General features: G+C 36.7%; 1 protein-coding gene across 1 annotated transcript; it reads left to right on the top strand.

The window, feature by feature from the left end:
* Nucleotides 1-615: 615 nt before the first annotated feature.
* On the top strand, nt 616-1,932 carry LOC121993873 (transcription factor MYB60-like). The gene is made up of 3 exons (XM_042548146.1): nt 616-933; nt 1,033-1,162; nt 1,252-1,932. The coding sequence occupies exons 1-3, from the start codon at nt 801-803 to the stop codon at nt 1,799-1,801; spliced, it is 813 nt and encodes a 270-aa protein (XP_042404080.1). The 5' UTR covers nt 616-800; the 3' UTR covers nt 1,802-1,932.
* Nucleotides 1,933-15,025: the final 13,093 nt, after the last annotated feature.

Here is a 15,025-nt window from a genome sequence, read left to right on the forward strand (position 1 = left end):
ATACGAAGTCGACTTCCCCTAAGTTCAGTTGCAAGTCCTCTTGTACGCACGGTGCAATGGATTTGTAGTGAAACCTTCCGAACGAGAAGGAACTTACTCAAGGTAAATCCGCACCCAACAAGTTAGTCATCAAGATTTCACATTGATCGCGATAGGGCAAGAACAAGAGAAGCCAAGACAATGACCCAAACAAAGCTCATTAATAAATACACACTTACTTGCCAAGATGTCCTTTTAGAAGCACATGACCCTATTAATCTCATCTTGGATACCCATTCTTCCAAGTTTACCATCATTTCAACCCCGATCGACATCTTTCTTAACCTTTTCACATCGATAGACTGAATTTCAATTGTGAGATTCATGTTGCAGCTGAATCAACTGCAGCAAAGAGTTGAGAGACAGTGGTTAGACAAAGATTGTTCTTGAACAAATACAGACTCGAGCTTCAGGTAGATGATCAGCATCATGGAAAAGGTGGACCTCATAAACTTGAGGCATTAATTGAGAAGTCCTCTCAACCCATAAAGAGGAGATCAACAAGATCAACTATGGCCTTCTCTTTATTTAATGCCACACCTTGCTGATTCATGTGACACTGCAAGCTGACTTTGCTTGAACAAACAAACACAAAAAAAAAAAAAGGAGTAAATGAGTCAGAGTGGTAGATGATACTGGTAAATGATACCTTGATTCTCCACAAATCTCTCTCTCTCTCTGTATATATACACACAAACACACACTCTACACTCTCACTTTGAAGCAATTGGACAGTATAGAAAGCTTGATAGCCATAAGCCATGGGAAGGTCTTTGTGTTGTGACAAGGTTGGCATCAAGAAAGGCCCTTGGACTCCTGAAGAAGACATCATTCTTGTGTCCTACATCCAAAAGCATGGCCCTGGAAATTGGAGGTCGGTTCCTACTAATACCGGTGAGTCGAATCTTTAGTTTCAGGTATCATGAGACCATTTTGTTTTAGTTGGTTTGGTTCTTGTTGCTAAGGAAGTATGTCTATGTTCTTGGTCTGTAGGTTTGATGAGGTGTAGCAAGAGTTGCAGATTAAGATGGACTAATTATCTCCGACCGGGAATTAAGCGCGGAAACTTCACTCCTCATGAAGAAGGATTGATCATTCATCTTCAGTCGATGCTCGGCAACAAGTAAAATTCCTTTCTTTGTTAACTTCATTTGTGTTGCATTGCTTGCTGTTTTGTTGAATTTGATCTGTTCCTGATATCTGGGACTGCAGATGGGCATCCATAGCTTCCTACCTTCCTCAGAGAACAGACAATGATATCAAGAACTACTGGAACACGCACCTAAAGAAGAAGGTTGAGAAGAACTCGGTGGGAAATGTGCTCGGTGCATCGGTGTTAATAGGCTATGACAGTGATCAAACTAGAAATTCTCATGTGTCTACTCTCCCCATCTCCAATAACCGTGGCTCCTCGACTTATGCTTCGAGCATGGAGAACATCTCGGGCCTTCTTGAACGGTGGACACGGCCATCCCAAAAGAAGACCGACCCCATGCCAATCCAAGATTTGAAGTGTCATAGCATTAAGGCTGCAGATCAAGGGAGCTGTGATCTCGTGTCTGATCAAGAATTTAGGGCATTAGTCCCATTCGAGGAGCCAACTAGTGTAGTGTGGGATGAATCATCCTCAGAGGCCACACTTTGTGGAGCTCACCAATTCCATCCTTTGTCAATGCTCGAGAATTGGCTCCTCGATGAGGCTGTAGGGATGGTAGAAATTGCAGGGATATCGACAAACATTTGCCCCAATGGAGTCTACTAATTGCCGCAATCATGCTTTCATACAATAGAAGGATCAATATGCCACAAACTTGTCCAAGCTTTCTTGTTGTCTCAATTGTAACATAGCAAGCAGCATTACCTACATAATCTAAAAAATACTCAGTTTATTAATCTACTGCTAATGTTCGAAATAACCGTGATAAATGGCGAAGATCTAAGAATAGCATTGGCTCAATTTCCACTCTTATAACTCTATCTATCTAAATATCTATCTCTCTGGATCTTGCATAGGCACAATTTTGTGACTGTAGCACCCATGTAGATCGAGCAGTGACATGTACCAATGTGCCCTACACCAGAAGGGCACCACAGAGCTTGTCATTCAATGAGCACCATTAAAGTCCTTGAGTCTAAAATAGGGAAACTGAGAAAAACTTTTCTCTGAAAAATTTAATAAGCACCACAGCAAACCAGCCAAAGCATTCATCATGTGAAGGCTTGTGGTCTCTTTCAGCAATTTAGGGGGCCTTTGTTTATTGCACATTAAACCTTTGTCTTATCTCCTCGATACATACATAGACGTGTCCATGCCGGATCCGGCTGGGAATCAGAACCGGGTCAACCGGAAAAATTACTACAAGCTAAGGCGCACACGATTTAAATAATGAAAAATAAAATGGAAATAAGACCATATATAATTTGATTGTTATGATTCAATCTAAAATCATTGTAAATCAAGTTACCTATTGATCCAGTTCAATGAGCCAGCCTGTCCAATTAAACTTACGGTATATATATATATATATATAGGTCAACCGGAAAAATTACTACAAGCTAAGGCGCACACGATTTAAATAATGAAAAATAAAATGGAAATAAGACCATATATAATTTGATTGTTATGATTCAATCTAAAATCATTGTAAATCAAGTTACCTATTGATCCAGTTCAATGAGCCAGCCTGTCCAATTAAACTTACGGTATATATATATATATATATATATATATATATATATATATATATATATATATATATATATATATATATATATATATATATAATTTAATAATATTAATGGTGTATTTCAATAGAAATTAACTCATTTATTTAAATTTTTTGAATGTGAAACTATTTAACATTTTTATTGAGTCGTTTTAAAACTTTTTTACCTTAAATATTGGGACTATTATACATTTAGCTCATTAAATTTATTAATCTAACTCTCTTTGTCTTATTTATCATACTTGTATAATCTTATTATCTTACTATTTTATTAAAAATCTCCCCCCTTTACTAACTTTGGTGAAGTCTAAAATGAATCTACGTTAATATCATTTTTTCTATTCACACTAAAAATAATTCCAAGATTTATTAGTAATTCTACAAGCAAAACAATCATTGATCTAGAGTTCGAGACTCGGTTGTGACATATTATTATGAATTTTTCTTATCATTAATTTTCTCTGATTGTTTTATATAAAAAAAAATATAGTTCTCTTTAGTCCCACATCTTAGAATTGACAACACTATGATCAAAGAAGCTTCTATAAATATTTTAGGCCGACAATGTTAAAAAATATATTTTTCTTAGTTTTTTTTACTAAGATAAGTATAATATTAAATTAAATTAATTTTTTTCATAGGAAAACAATAAGGGTGACATTCGAAAATCCAAACAATTCGAATTTTTATTGACCCAAATAATTCATATTTTCAAAAGTCAGGTACTTTACCCTAATGACTCTACTTTTATTTTAATGCTAAAATGTTTTAATTAATATAATTTCATTATAAAGGGTCAATGTGATTTCAATGTATTATATTACACACGCGACGTGTGGTGCACTATCACTAGTATACAAATAATAAATTTATCAAGCAATATAATCTATTCAATAATAAAATTATATGTATAGTGAAAATTATCCTAAACATATAAAATTAATCAAAGATATATATAACTTAGATAATATGACAATTTATCAAACAACCTGCATTTTCTTATGTATATAGTTTTAGAAATATCCAAACAATATAGTCTCTCTTTATTTTACTATTCATATGATGAAAATTGCATGCACTATCTCTCTTCTCTCTTTTACATGCATGCATAAATGTATACAGGCAATCAACATCATTGTGTTGCTGAATTTCAAAAATAAGTAACACAATGTGAAAAAATCCTAAAAAACTATGTTACTATTTTTTTTTAACTATTATTAAAAAAAAAATTTGAATAACTTTTCACTGTGTTGCTAATTTTTAAAAATAAATAATATCATAAAAAGTGATTTGGAATTTATACTCCATAATATTGCTGAAAAGTGGCGTTGCTGATTTTTGAAAATCAGTAGCATAGAGTTAATTTTATGTGTTGTTGTATTGCTAATTTTCTATATTGGAATGTCCAAACAAGTCCGTCTTTTTTCCCTTTTTTACTGGTCTCTCTCTTCTTTTTTATTGTTCATCTGAAAAAAAATTTGAGCAAGTGAGCAACACCATGTGATTTTTTCAACAACACAGAGTGTTGTGTCAGTGTTGCTAATTTTCTAAAATCAACAACACAGACACACAGTGTTGCTAGAATTTTTTTAGCAACATTGTGTGTCTATGTTGTTGAAAAAATTCCAACACCGTGTGTCTGTGTTACTAAAAAAATAAGCAACACTATGTGTTAATCACCAACACAGAGTGTTGCTGAAAAAAATTCCAGCAACACTGTATATCTATGTTGCTGAAAAAAAATCCAACAATACTGTATATATGTGTTGCTGAAAAAATTTCAACAACGTCGTATGTTGCTAAAAATATTCTAGAAACATCGTGTGTTTGTGTTGTAGATTTTTGAAATAAGCAACAAGAGTGTTGCTAAAAAAATGCTAGCAACATGGGCCTGATATGATTCTATATCTGGCTTACTTTGGGATTTAAAGTTGATTCTTCCAATAACATGTTAACACTTTCAGAAAAAATCAAAATATGCAATGGAGGACACCGTTAGACTCTTTGCGGCATCAGAAATCCATTGGACCTTAAATGAGTTAAATTGGGCATGTCTAGGCTTATCAGTGGGTTTCCTTTTGACAAATCTACTGATGAACCTAGACAGATTCGATTCGATTCATTTCAGATCCTACAGATTTCTGAGGCCATAAGCAGTCCGATGGTGTCCGTCCATTGTTTATTTTGATTTCTCTAGAGGTGTTAAAATATTATTAGAAGAATTGACATTAAATCCCAACGCGGGCCTGATATGAATCATATCAGATCCACGTTGGGTTAGATATAAAATCATATCAAGCCCAATTCATATGGAACATGTAAAATACGATAACAAATATTAATTAAATAATAATGTTAAATAGAGGAATAACCTAAATGGAATTTTTCAGAATTTTTATAAATTTTCTGGGAATTTTTCAGAGGTTGTATGATGTAGGTTACGGGGATAAATATTGGGACTAGGGGAAGCCCGTTTAGGCTACCCCATTGAACGAGAAAAAGTTTTATTTTTCTTTTCCTTTTTATTTTTCTTTTCCTCCGTTTCTCACCCGACGCCATCCCCGTTTCTTCCTCTTCTTCCCTTCTCTCGTGCCATCTTCTTCTATTCATCTTCCCCAAACTGTCGCCGCCGACGCCTCCTCTTCTCCCCTCCCCCCGCGTTCATAACCCTGGCCAAAGGAAAGCTCGAAGCCCTAGCGTCACTTTCCCCTTCTTTGCCCCCATCGCTGCCTTGTCGCAGAGATTCCGATCGCGCCATCTCCTCCTTGCGTCGATCGACATCCACACTGCGCTACCCTTTGTCGGAGCAGTGGCGTTGTCGTTCTTGCTGTGCCCTAGCCGCAGTCACCCGTGCCCTAGTTTTCCTTCTCGTCGCGAGCCATAGTGTCGAACGCCACCCGATCTTTCCTCTTCGGGTCGTGGATAGAAGCCGTGTTGGAGTGTATACTGAAAGCCTAAGTTTTTGTAAACATTTGTTTTGAATAAAGAATCACATTTGGTCAAATTATCTACATTTGTTTGTAGTTGTTCAATTAATTTATATTGAAGATAACATAGCATATGGTGTCGCATGCAGAAGATAATGTTATCAGTACCTTATAAATTATAAACAGTAGCTCACGACCAAAATGGAAAGGAACAAATCATTAGAAGGTCGTAGTGTAATTAGGCATCAGTTTATCTTGACTGTAATTAGACAAAAATATAATTTGGGATTGGTGCGGTAGTTCAATAATAGTTCTCTAGTGGAATGAATTATTATTGATAAAATTAAGTTGTGTGTTCGGGGCGAACACGGGATGCTTAATTTTATCGGGAGACCAAAACCAATTCCTCCTCTCGGTCCCTATCGTAGCCTCTTATTTGTAGAGTTCTATACCCACCTATACCCACCTTCTATACCCACCCAATAGGGGCCGGCCAAGCTAGCTTGGGAAACAAGCTAGGGCCGACCTAGGTAAAAGTTTGGGTGGCCGACCCTAGCTTGAACCCAAGCTAGTGGGGCCGGCCAAAATAAATTAAAAAGAATTTTAATTTTAATTTTTTTTATTATGTGGAAGAAATAATTTATTAAAGAGAATTAAAATTAAATTATCTCTTGTAAAATTTACAAAAGATTAAAGAAAGAGATTAGATCTCTTTCCTTATTTGTAGATTGGTGAGATATTTTATTTTCTCTTTAAAAATTATTCACATATTGATAAAATTAAAATTATAGAAATTTCTTTTATTAACCATGTAGAGATTTTTAAAGAGAAATTTTAATTTTAAAATTTCCGGAAATAAATTAGGAAGTTTTAATTGTTGATTGAAACTTGTCCAATTTGTTCTCCAATGATGTGACCGGCCAATGTAGATTTAATTGGGAAATTTTATTTTATTTTTCTCAATTAAATCATGTCAAGGAAATTGAGGAAATTTTATTGTAATTAAATTTCCTAATTTGCCTAGGCCAAGAAATATAAAAGAAGGGGTGAGGGTGCCTTCATGAGACACAACATCTATTATTTCTCTCCCTCTTTTGTTTCTTGGTGTGGCCGGCCATCCTCTCCCTCTCTTCCTCTTGTGGTGGCCGAATCTCCCTCTTCCATTGGAGCTCTTGTGGTGGCCGGATACTACTCGAAGAAGAAGAAGAAGAAGGAGAGAAATCTAGCATCTCTTGGAGCTTGGTTAGTGTTTTGATTTTCTTCCTTGGTGAAGCTTCCTCTTTGTTGGCCGAACCTAGCTAGGAGGAGAAGAAGGTGGTTGGTGGTTTCTCATCTCGGAAGATCGTTGCCCACACAACGTCCGAGGTTAGAAGTGTTGGTTGCTACTCGGAAAACCTATAGGTTCCACTATACAAAAATTTTGTACAAAGGTCTGAACCTTTTCCTAACTACCATGTGTTCTTTTAAATTAAATTTTGGATCGCCTGCGGAACTTAACACGTTTGATCCAAAACTTAATCTATTTGTTCTTTTAGGTTTTGACTTGGATCTCCTGCGGAACTTTACACGTTCGACCCAAGTCTCCTTAAGTTATTAATTCCATTAAATATTAATTTCCATAATTGGTTCCCAGTACTGACGTGGTGAGGCACATGGCCTTCTTGGATATGGGAGCAACCACTACCGACTAGACAAAACCTTTTATAGAAAGCTAATATTTAATTTCCTAAAATAACTTTAGGTTAACCAAAGAGAACAATCAAATCACAAGGAAAAGAAAAAACAAAAGAACACAGCATCGAAAAAACATTTTCGAAATTCTAGAACTTAAGCCTCTTGTATTTGGTATTATTTCCATAAATAACTAGCATGATGCGGAAATAAAAATTACTAGTTATACCTTGTAGAAAAACCTCTTGATCTTCTACCGTATTCCTCTTCTAACCTCGGACGTTGTGTGGGCAACGATCTACCGAGATGAGAAACCACCAACCACCTTCTTCTCCTCCAAGCAAGGTTCGGCCACAAAGGAAAACTTCACCAAGGAGAAAAACCAAAATACTAACCAAGCTCCAAGAGATGCTAGCTTTCTCTCCTCCTTCTTCTTCTTCTCCAAGTAGTATCCGGCCACCACAAGAGCTCCAAGGGAGAGAGAGAGGTTCGGCCACCACAAGAGGAAGAGAGGGAGAGGATGGCCGGCCACACCAAGGAACAAAAGAGGGAGAGAAATAATAGATGTTGTATCTCTTGAAGGCACCCTCACCCCTTCTTTTATATTCCTTGGCCTAGGCAAATTAGGAAATTTAATTACAATAAAATTTCCTTAATTTCCTTGACATGATTTAATTGAGAAAAATAAAATAAACTTTCCCCAATTAAAATCAAGTGGCTGGCCACATCAATGAAAACAAAATTGGACAAGTTTTAATCAACAATTAAAACTTCCTAATTTGTTTCTGGAAATTTTAAAAAATAAAAATTTCTCTTCAAATCTCTTCATGGTTGATAAAAAGGAAATTTCTATAATTTTAATTTTACAACATGTGAATAATTTTTAAAGAGAAAATAAAATATATCTCACCAATCTATAAATAAGGAAAGAGATCTAATCTCTTTCTTTAATCTTTTGTAGATCTTTTACAAGAGAGATATTATAATTTTAATTCTCTTTAATAAATTATATCTTCCACATAATAAAAATAAAAATTAATTTTTTTTTAATTTTATTTGGCCGGCCCAACTAGCTTGGGTTCAAGCTAGGGCCGGCCACCCAATCTTATACCTAGGCCGGCCCTAGCTTGTTCCCAAGCTAGCTTGGCCGGCCCCTATTGGGTGGGTATAGGTGGGTATAGAACTCTATAAATAAAAGGCTACGATAGGGACCGAGAGGAGGAATTGGTTTTGGTCTCCCGATAAAATTAAGCATCCCGTGTTCGCCCCGAACACACAACTTAATTTTATCAATAATAATTCATTCCACTAGAGAACTATTATTGAACTACCGCACCAATCCCAAATTACATTTTTGGGCTCCTTCTTATTATGAGCATGTTAGTCTCCCTGTGTTTAAGATATCGAATGTCCACTAATTAAGTGAGTTACTGACAACTCATTTAATTAATATCTAAGTCCAAGAGTAGTACCACTCAACCTTATCGTCATGTCGGACTAAGTCCACCTGCAGGGTTTAACATGACAATCCTTATGAGCTCCTCTTGGGGACATTCTCAACCTAGTATCTCTAGGACACAGTTTCCTTCTATAATCAACAACACACACTATAAGTGATACCATTTCCCAACTTATCGGGCTTATTGATTCATCGGACTAAATCTCACCCATTGATAAATTAAAGAAATAAATATCAAATATATGTGCTTGTTATTATATTAGGATTAAGAGCACACTTCCATAATAACAGAGGTCTTGTTTCTTTATAAAATCAGTATAAAAGAAACGACCTCAAATGGTCCTACTCAATACACTCTAAGTGTACTAGTGTAATTCTACAGTCAAGATAAACTGATACCTAATTACACTACGACCTTCTAATGGTTTGTTCCTTTCCATTTTGGTCGTGAGCTATTGTTTATAATTTATAAGGTACTGATAACATTATCTTCTGCATATGAAATCACATGCTATGTTATCTACAATATAAATTAATTGAACAACTACAAACAAATGTAGACAATTTGACCAAATGTGATTCTTTATTCATAATGAATGTTTACAAAGCTTAGGCTTTCAGTATACACTCCAACAATCTCCCACTTATACTAATGACTAAGCTGCCATATCTTCTACCATACATCTGATTCCCATTCCCTCCACATGCTAATCGAAAGCTTTCGCCGGAAGGGCCTTAGTGAAAGGATCTGCCAGGTTATCCGCTGATGCAATCTTGGCGATGACAACTTCTCCTCGCTTCACGATATCTCGTATCATGTGGTACTTGCGCTCTATATGTTTACTTGCCTTATGAGCTCGTGGTTCCTTCGAGTTTGCAATTGCGCTATTATCACAATAAATTGTGATGATTTTGGGCAAACCAGGAATCACATCTAAGTCCATTAAGAAGTTTCTGAGCCATACTTTAGAGGCTGCCACATACTCGACTTCCATGGTTGAGTCCGAGCATTTTCGCTTAACACTCCTCCATGAAATGGCTCCACCTCCTAAAGTAAACACATAGCTGATGTAGACTTACTGTTATCCCTATCCGATTGGAAATCGAATCCGTGTAACCCACAGAGAGTCTCCTTGGTAAACTAGCATATAATCTCTAGTCCTTCTCGGTACTTAATATATGCTTACATGATCCAATGTCCTTGTCGAGTTACTCGTGTCTGACCATGCCCGGCAAAACAAATATCGGTCTCGTACATAGCATTGCATACATTAGGCTTCCTACAGAAGCATAAGGAACTGCTTTCATGTCCTCTATCTCTTCGACGTCTTTGGAGACATATCTTTAGATAGAGCTACCCCATGTCTAAAGGTAAGAAACCTTTCTTGGAATCCTGCATGCTAAAGCAGCAAGGATTGTATCTATATATGAAGCTTGGAACAACATTCTTTTCTTACGATCCCTTATAACTTTGATCCCAAGAATGTGTGCACAATCTCCTAAGTCCTTCATATCAAATTGTTTGGACAACCATACCCTTACGTCTGATAATACCTTGACATTGTTGCCATTTAACAAAATATCATCTACGTATAGTACAAGAAATACCACCACGTTTCCGTTACACTTCTTATATACACAAGACTCATCCGGACTTTGAATAAATCCATATGACTGGATTACTTCATTAAACCGGATGTTCCAAGACCTTGAAGCTTGCTTCAGTCCATAAATGGACCGATTGAGCTTGCACACTAGATGCTCTTTGCCTTTTTCAATGAACCCTTCTGGTTGCTTCATATGAATGTTCTCTTCAAGACTTCCATTAAGGAAAGCTGTCTTGAAATCCATTTGCCAAATCTCATAATCCATATGAGCAGCAATGGATAAGAGTATCCGGATAGACTTAAGCATGGCTACCGGTGAAAAGGTTTCCTCATAATCGATTCCCTCTTTCTGAGTGCAACAAGCCTAGCTTTGAAGGTTTCTACCTTCCCGTCTGTCCCTCTTTTCCTTTTGTAGATCCACTTACATCCAACGGCTTTTACACCATCAGGTGGTTCTACAAGCTCCCAGACCTTATTAGAGTACATAAACTCTATTTCAGAATCATCGCCTTTTGCCAAGATGCTGCATCTGTATCTTGGAGTGCTTCGTCATATGTCCAGGGATCAGGTTCATGTTTACCTGGGATCCAATCTGAAGACTCTCCCAAAAACATGAATCTTTCAGGTTGCCTTACAACCCTCCCACTACGACGAGGCACTGTCTGTGGTTGTGTATCATATGTGACACGTGTTGCAGTCTCTTGTGGTACTTCATCTTGTACTGTTGGTACTGAAGTAGACGTGTCCTCTCTAAGTTCTTCTAAAACAACTTTGCTACTGGGCTTGTGATCCATTATATAGTCTTCTTCTAAAAACTGGGTATTGGTGCTAACAATGACCTTCTGGTCTTTAGGACTATAAAATAAACCACCTTTCGTTCCTTTGGGATATCCTACAAACACACGAACTTCTGTACGGGATTCTAACTTATCAGCATCTGGTTTCAGCACATGTGCTGGACTACCCCAAATCCGAATATGTCTTAGACTGGGCTTTCGCCCATTCCACAATTCTATGGGAGTAGAAGAAACTGATTTAGAAGGTACTAAGTTCAGAACGTATACTGCTGTTTCCAGAGCATATCCCCAAAATGAATTTGGTAATTCTGAATAACTCATCATTGATCTAACCATCTCCATAAGAGTCCTATTCCTTCGTTCTGCTACACCATTCTGTTGGGGTGTTCTAGGTGCAGACAATTGGGATTGAATCCCGACTTCTGATAAGTAATTCCTAAACTCTCCTAAGAGGTATTCGCCACCACGATCTGACCGTAGTGTCTTGATACTTTTACCTAGTCGTTTCTCCACATCAGCCTTGTATTCTTTGAACTTATCAAAGCACTCGGACTTGCGGCGCATTAGGTAAATGTATCCATATCTTGAATAATCGTCTATGAAAGAGACAAAATATTCAAAACCTCCTCTTGCCTGGACAGACATAGGACCACACAAATCAGAGTGAACCAATTCTAACACTTCTTTGGCTCTATACCCCTTGGCCTTGAACGATATTTTGGTCATTTTACCTTCTAAGCAGGATTCACAAGTTGGAAAATTTTCCAACTCTAATGAACTCAAAAGTCCATCGGCTATAAGCCTCTGAATCCTACTTAAGTTAATATGACCAAGCCTTAGATGCCAAAGATATGCTTGGTTCATTTCCGAAGGTTCATTTCTCTTATTAGAGTTAGAAGATGAGTTATAAATTTCCATGTTTTGCTTTGTGGAAGAAATTGGATTTAAAGTATACAAATTACCAACTAATGCACCAGAACAGAAAATCACTTTATTTCTTTTAATAACTACATCGTTACTGAAAGAAACTGAATATCCATCTAAAAACAGTTTAGAAACTAAAATTAAATTCTTTCTAAAACTGGGTACATAAAGACAATTTCTTAAAATCAAATTTCTATTTCTACTAAAAGATAAGTAGACGTCTCCCACTGCAACAGCTGCCACCTTAGTAGCATTGCCCATGTAGACGGTAATTTCTCCTTCAGATAGTCGTCGGGTTTCCTGGAACCCCTGCAAGGAATTGCAGACATGATCAGTGGCTCCCGTATCTACACACCAGGTGCTGGTAGATAACACCGCTAAACATGTTTCAACAACTAGAGTATGAGATATACCTTTGTTTTGGTTCCCTACGAGGAGATCAGCCTTCAATGTCACCTTCGGATGAAGCACTTGCCTTGACTTCTTCATTCACTTTAAATCCGTGACTCAGATTTATTCACTTTCTTTCTTGAACCGACTTGTTTCTTATTCTTCTTTCCTTCGGTTTAGAAGTAGAACCATTTTCGCATAGTGAATTTGAGCATTGTGACGAAATAATCCTTCTGGCGCTTGAAGTTCAGTTTCGCTAATGAATAAGCCCTCTTATTCATATTATAGTTCAAACGCTCAAAACTTCTAGGTAGCGTTTGGAGATCATATTGATCTAGGTTTCCCATCAATTTCTCCTCCAAGAATCAGATCTCGTTCGGATAAGCCATCATCTTTAGGATATGATCCCTACAGAGTACCCTCTTGCATGGTGGCTATCATTATCTTTCTCATGGCTTCTTGCCTAGAAGCCCTATCCCGATGACCAAAGAGTTCTTTGAGGTTCATAATATCATAAGCTGTTGGTAAATCTTGATGCTGATGTTGCAATACATTTGACATTGAAGCCAAAATGTAACACCGCGCCATCTCATCTGCTTTTACCCATTTCCTATGATATTCAATCTCCTCTTGGGTAGATTCACCAGTAGGTGCATCAGGGCACTGCTCAGTCAGTACAAATTTATAGCTTTCAGCAGTAAGAACAATGTCCAGGTTTCTTTTCCAATCTATGTAGTTTGGTCCAGTAAGTCTATTCTGTTGAAGTATGATGGATAGTGGGTTGAAAGACATCCTAAGAATCACAAATAACTTTTGGTCAGCACTCTAAATTTAGAATAATATTGATTCCTCAAACAATACTATTTTATATTAACCAACACCTTCAAAACACCGTGAATTTTGTATGCCACGTTAGTGTGGACGTATACAAATTCAACATTTGTAAAAGGAGGGTTTTATCCCATTAATTTTATTATCTTGTCAACCTAACTTTTTGACAAATAAAATTAATAGTTGGTGTCTTTTGGTCACACAAATAATAGCAGTGACTCCGATGGGGAGGATACTATTAGATGTGTCTAAGTGTATACCATTACTTGACACTAAGTTCATTAATAAGATTATGCCCCTTCCGTTGGGGAAGATCACACGCTCTTAATTAACTTCTTATAGTCATCCAAAAATGGAAGTCTGTTCTAGTGATCCACAAACAAGCTCATCCGTTATGGAGGAAGGCACTCAGAGCCAACGCGCAAGCTTGTTTGCATCACTTACAAACCAGTAATGGAGACCATGGGATTTATTTAAAAATCCCTCTCCCACTTAGTTATTTATAAATGAGGAATTTTAACTATGCTAGCCTACTAAAACTTGTAAACTAACATGCACACACAGCATAATATAAAAGCAATAAATAGAAAATTTAATTTTCAACTATTATGGCTTTTATCACTAATTGTCCTCCGTGTGTTGTCATCCCTAGCTGCTGCCATATTTGGCCACCGCCACCGGATCTAGCTGTCGCATCCATCTTGCTCCTAGTTCCGCTGCGCCTCTGGTCCTTAGAAGGTTCCACGCTTTGCAAGATTCGATCCGCGACATAAATAGAATTTTACATTTTGATCCTATATTCCATAAAAGGAATGTACATGTATCTAGATCAAAAATAAAATCCTAATAAAACTAAATACTCCTCTGTATTTTAATACAATCATGCACACAGATAAATGCCCTTGACATGTCCAAGGGTCCAATCACACACATAATAACTAAAAGCCATAATAGTTGGATCCTGCATCCACAAAGTTAGCACATCCTACTATTAACCTGCCTAAATTATGTATGACATGTGCATAATTAAACTAAATACCAAATACACAGAGGCAAAACCCTAGCTCTGATACCAATTGTTGGTTGCTACTCGGAAAACCTATAGGTTACACTTGTGTAAAAATTTTGTACAAAGGTCCAACCTTTCCTAGCTACCATGTGTTCTTTTAAATTAAATTTTGGATCGCCTTGAACTTAACACGTTTGATCCAAAACTTAATCTATTTGTTCTTTAGGTTTTGACTTGGATCTCTGCGAACTTTACACGTTCGACCCAAGTCTCCTTAAGTTATTAATTCCATTAAATATTAATTTCCATAATTGGTTCCCAGTACTGACGTGGCGAGGCACATGGCCTTCTTGGATATGGGAGCAACCACCACCAACTAGACAAAACCTTTTATAGAAAGCTAATATTTAATTTCCTAAAATAACTTTAGGTTAACCAAAGAGAACAATCAAATCACAAGGAAAAGAAAAAACAAAAGAACACAGCATCGAAAAAACATATTCGAAATTCTAGAACTTAAGCCTCTTGTATTTGGTATTATTTCCATAAATAACTAGCATGATGCGGAAATAAAAATTACTAGTTATAACTTGTAGAAAAACCTCTTGATCTTCTACCGTATTCCTCTTCTAACCTCGGACGTTG

Source organism: Zingiber officinale, chromosome 6A, assembly GCF_018446385.1.
Source record: "Zingiber officinale cultivar Zhangliang chromosome 6A, Zo_v1.1, whole genome shotgun sequence".
NCBI lineage: Eukaryota > Viridiplantae > Streptophyta > Magnoliopsida > Zingiberales > Zingiberaceae > Zingiber > Zingiber officinale.

Excerpts from the sequence above, each read along its gene's own strand:
- LOC121993873 (XM_042548146.1), top strand. The coding sequence starts at position 801 with ATGGGAAGGTCTTTGTGTTGTGACAAGGTTGGCATCAAGAAAGGCCCT. Across the intron at positions 934-1,032 it reads GTCGGTTCCTACTAATACCG|GTTTGATGAGGTGTAGCAAG; the intron begins GTGAGTCGAATC and ends CTTGGTCTGTAG. Across the intron at positions 1,163-1,251 it reads CAGTCGATGCTCGGCAACAA|ATGGGCATCCATAGCTTCCT; the intron begins GTAAAATTCCTT and ends CTGGGACTGCAG.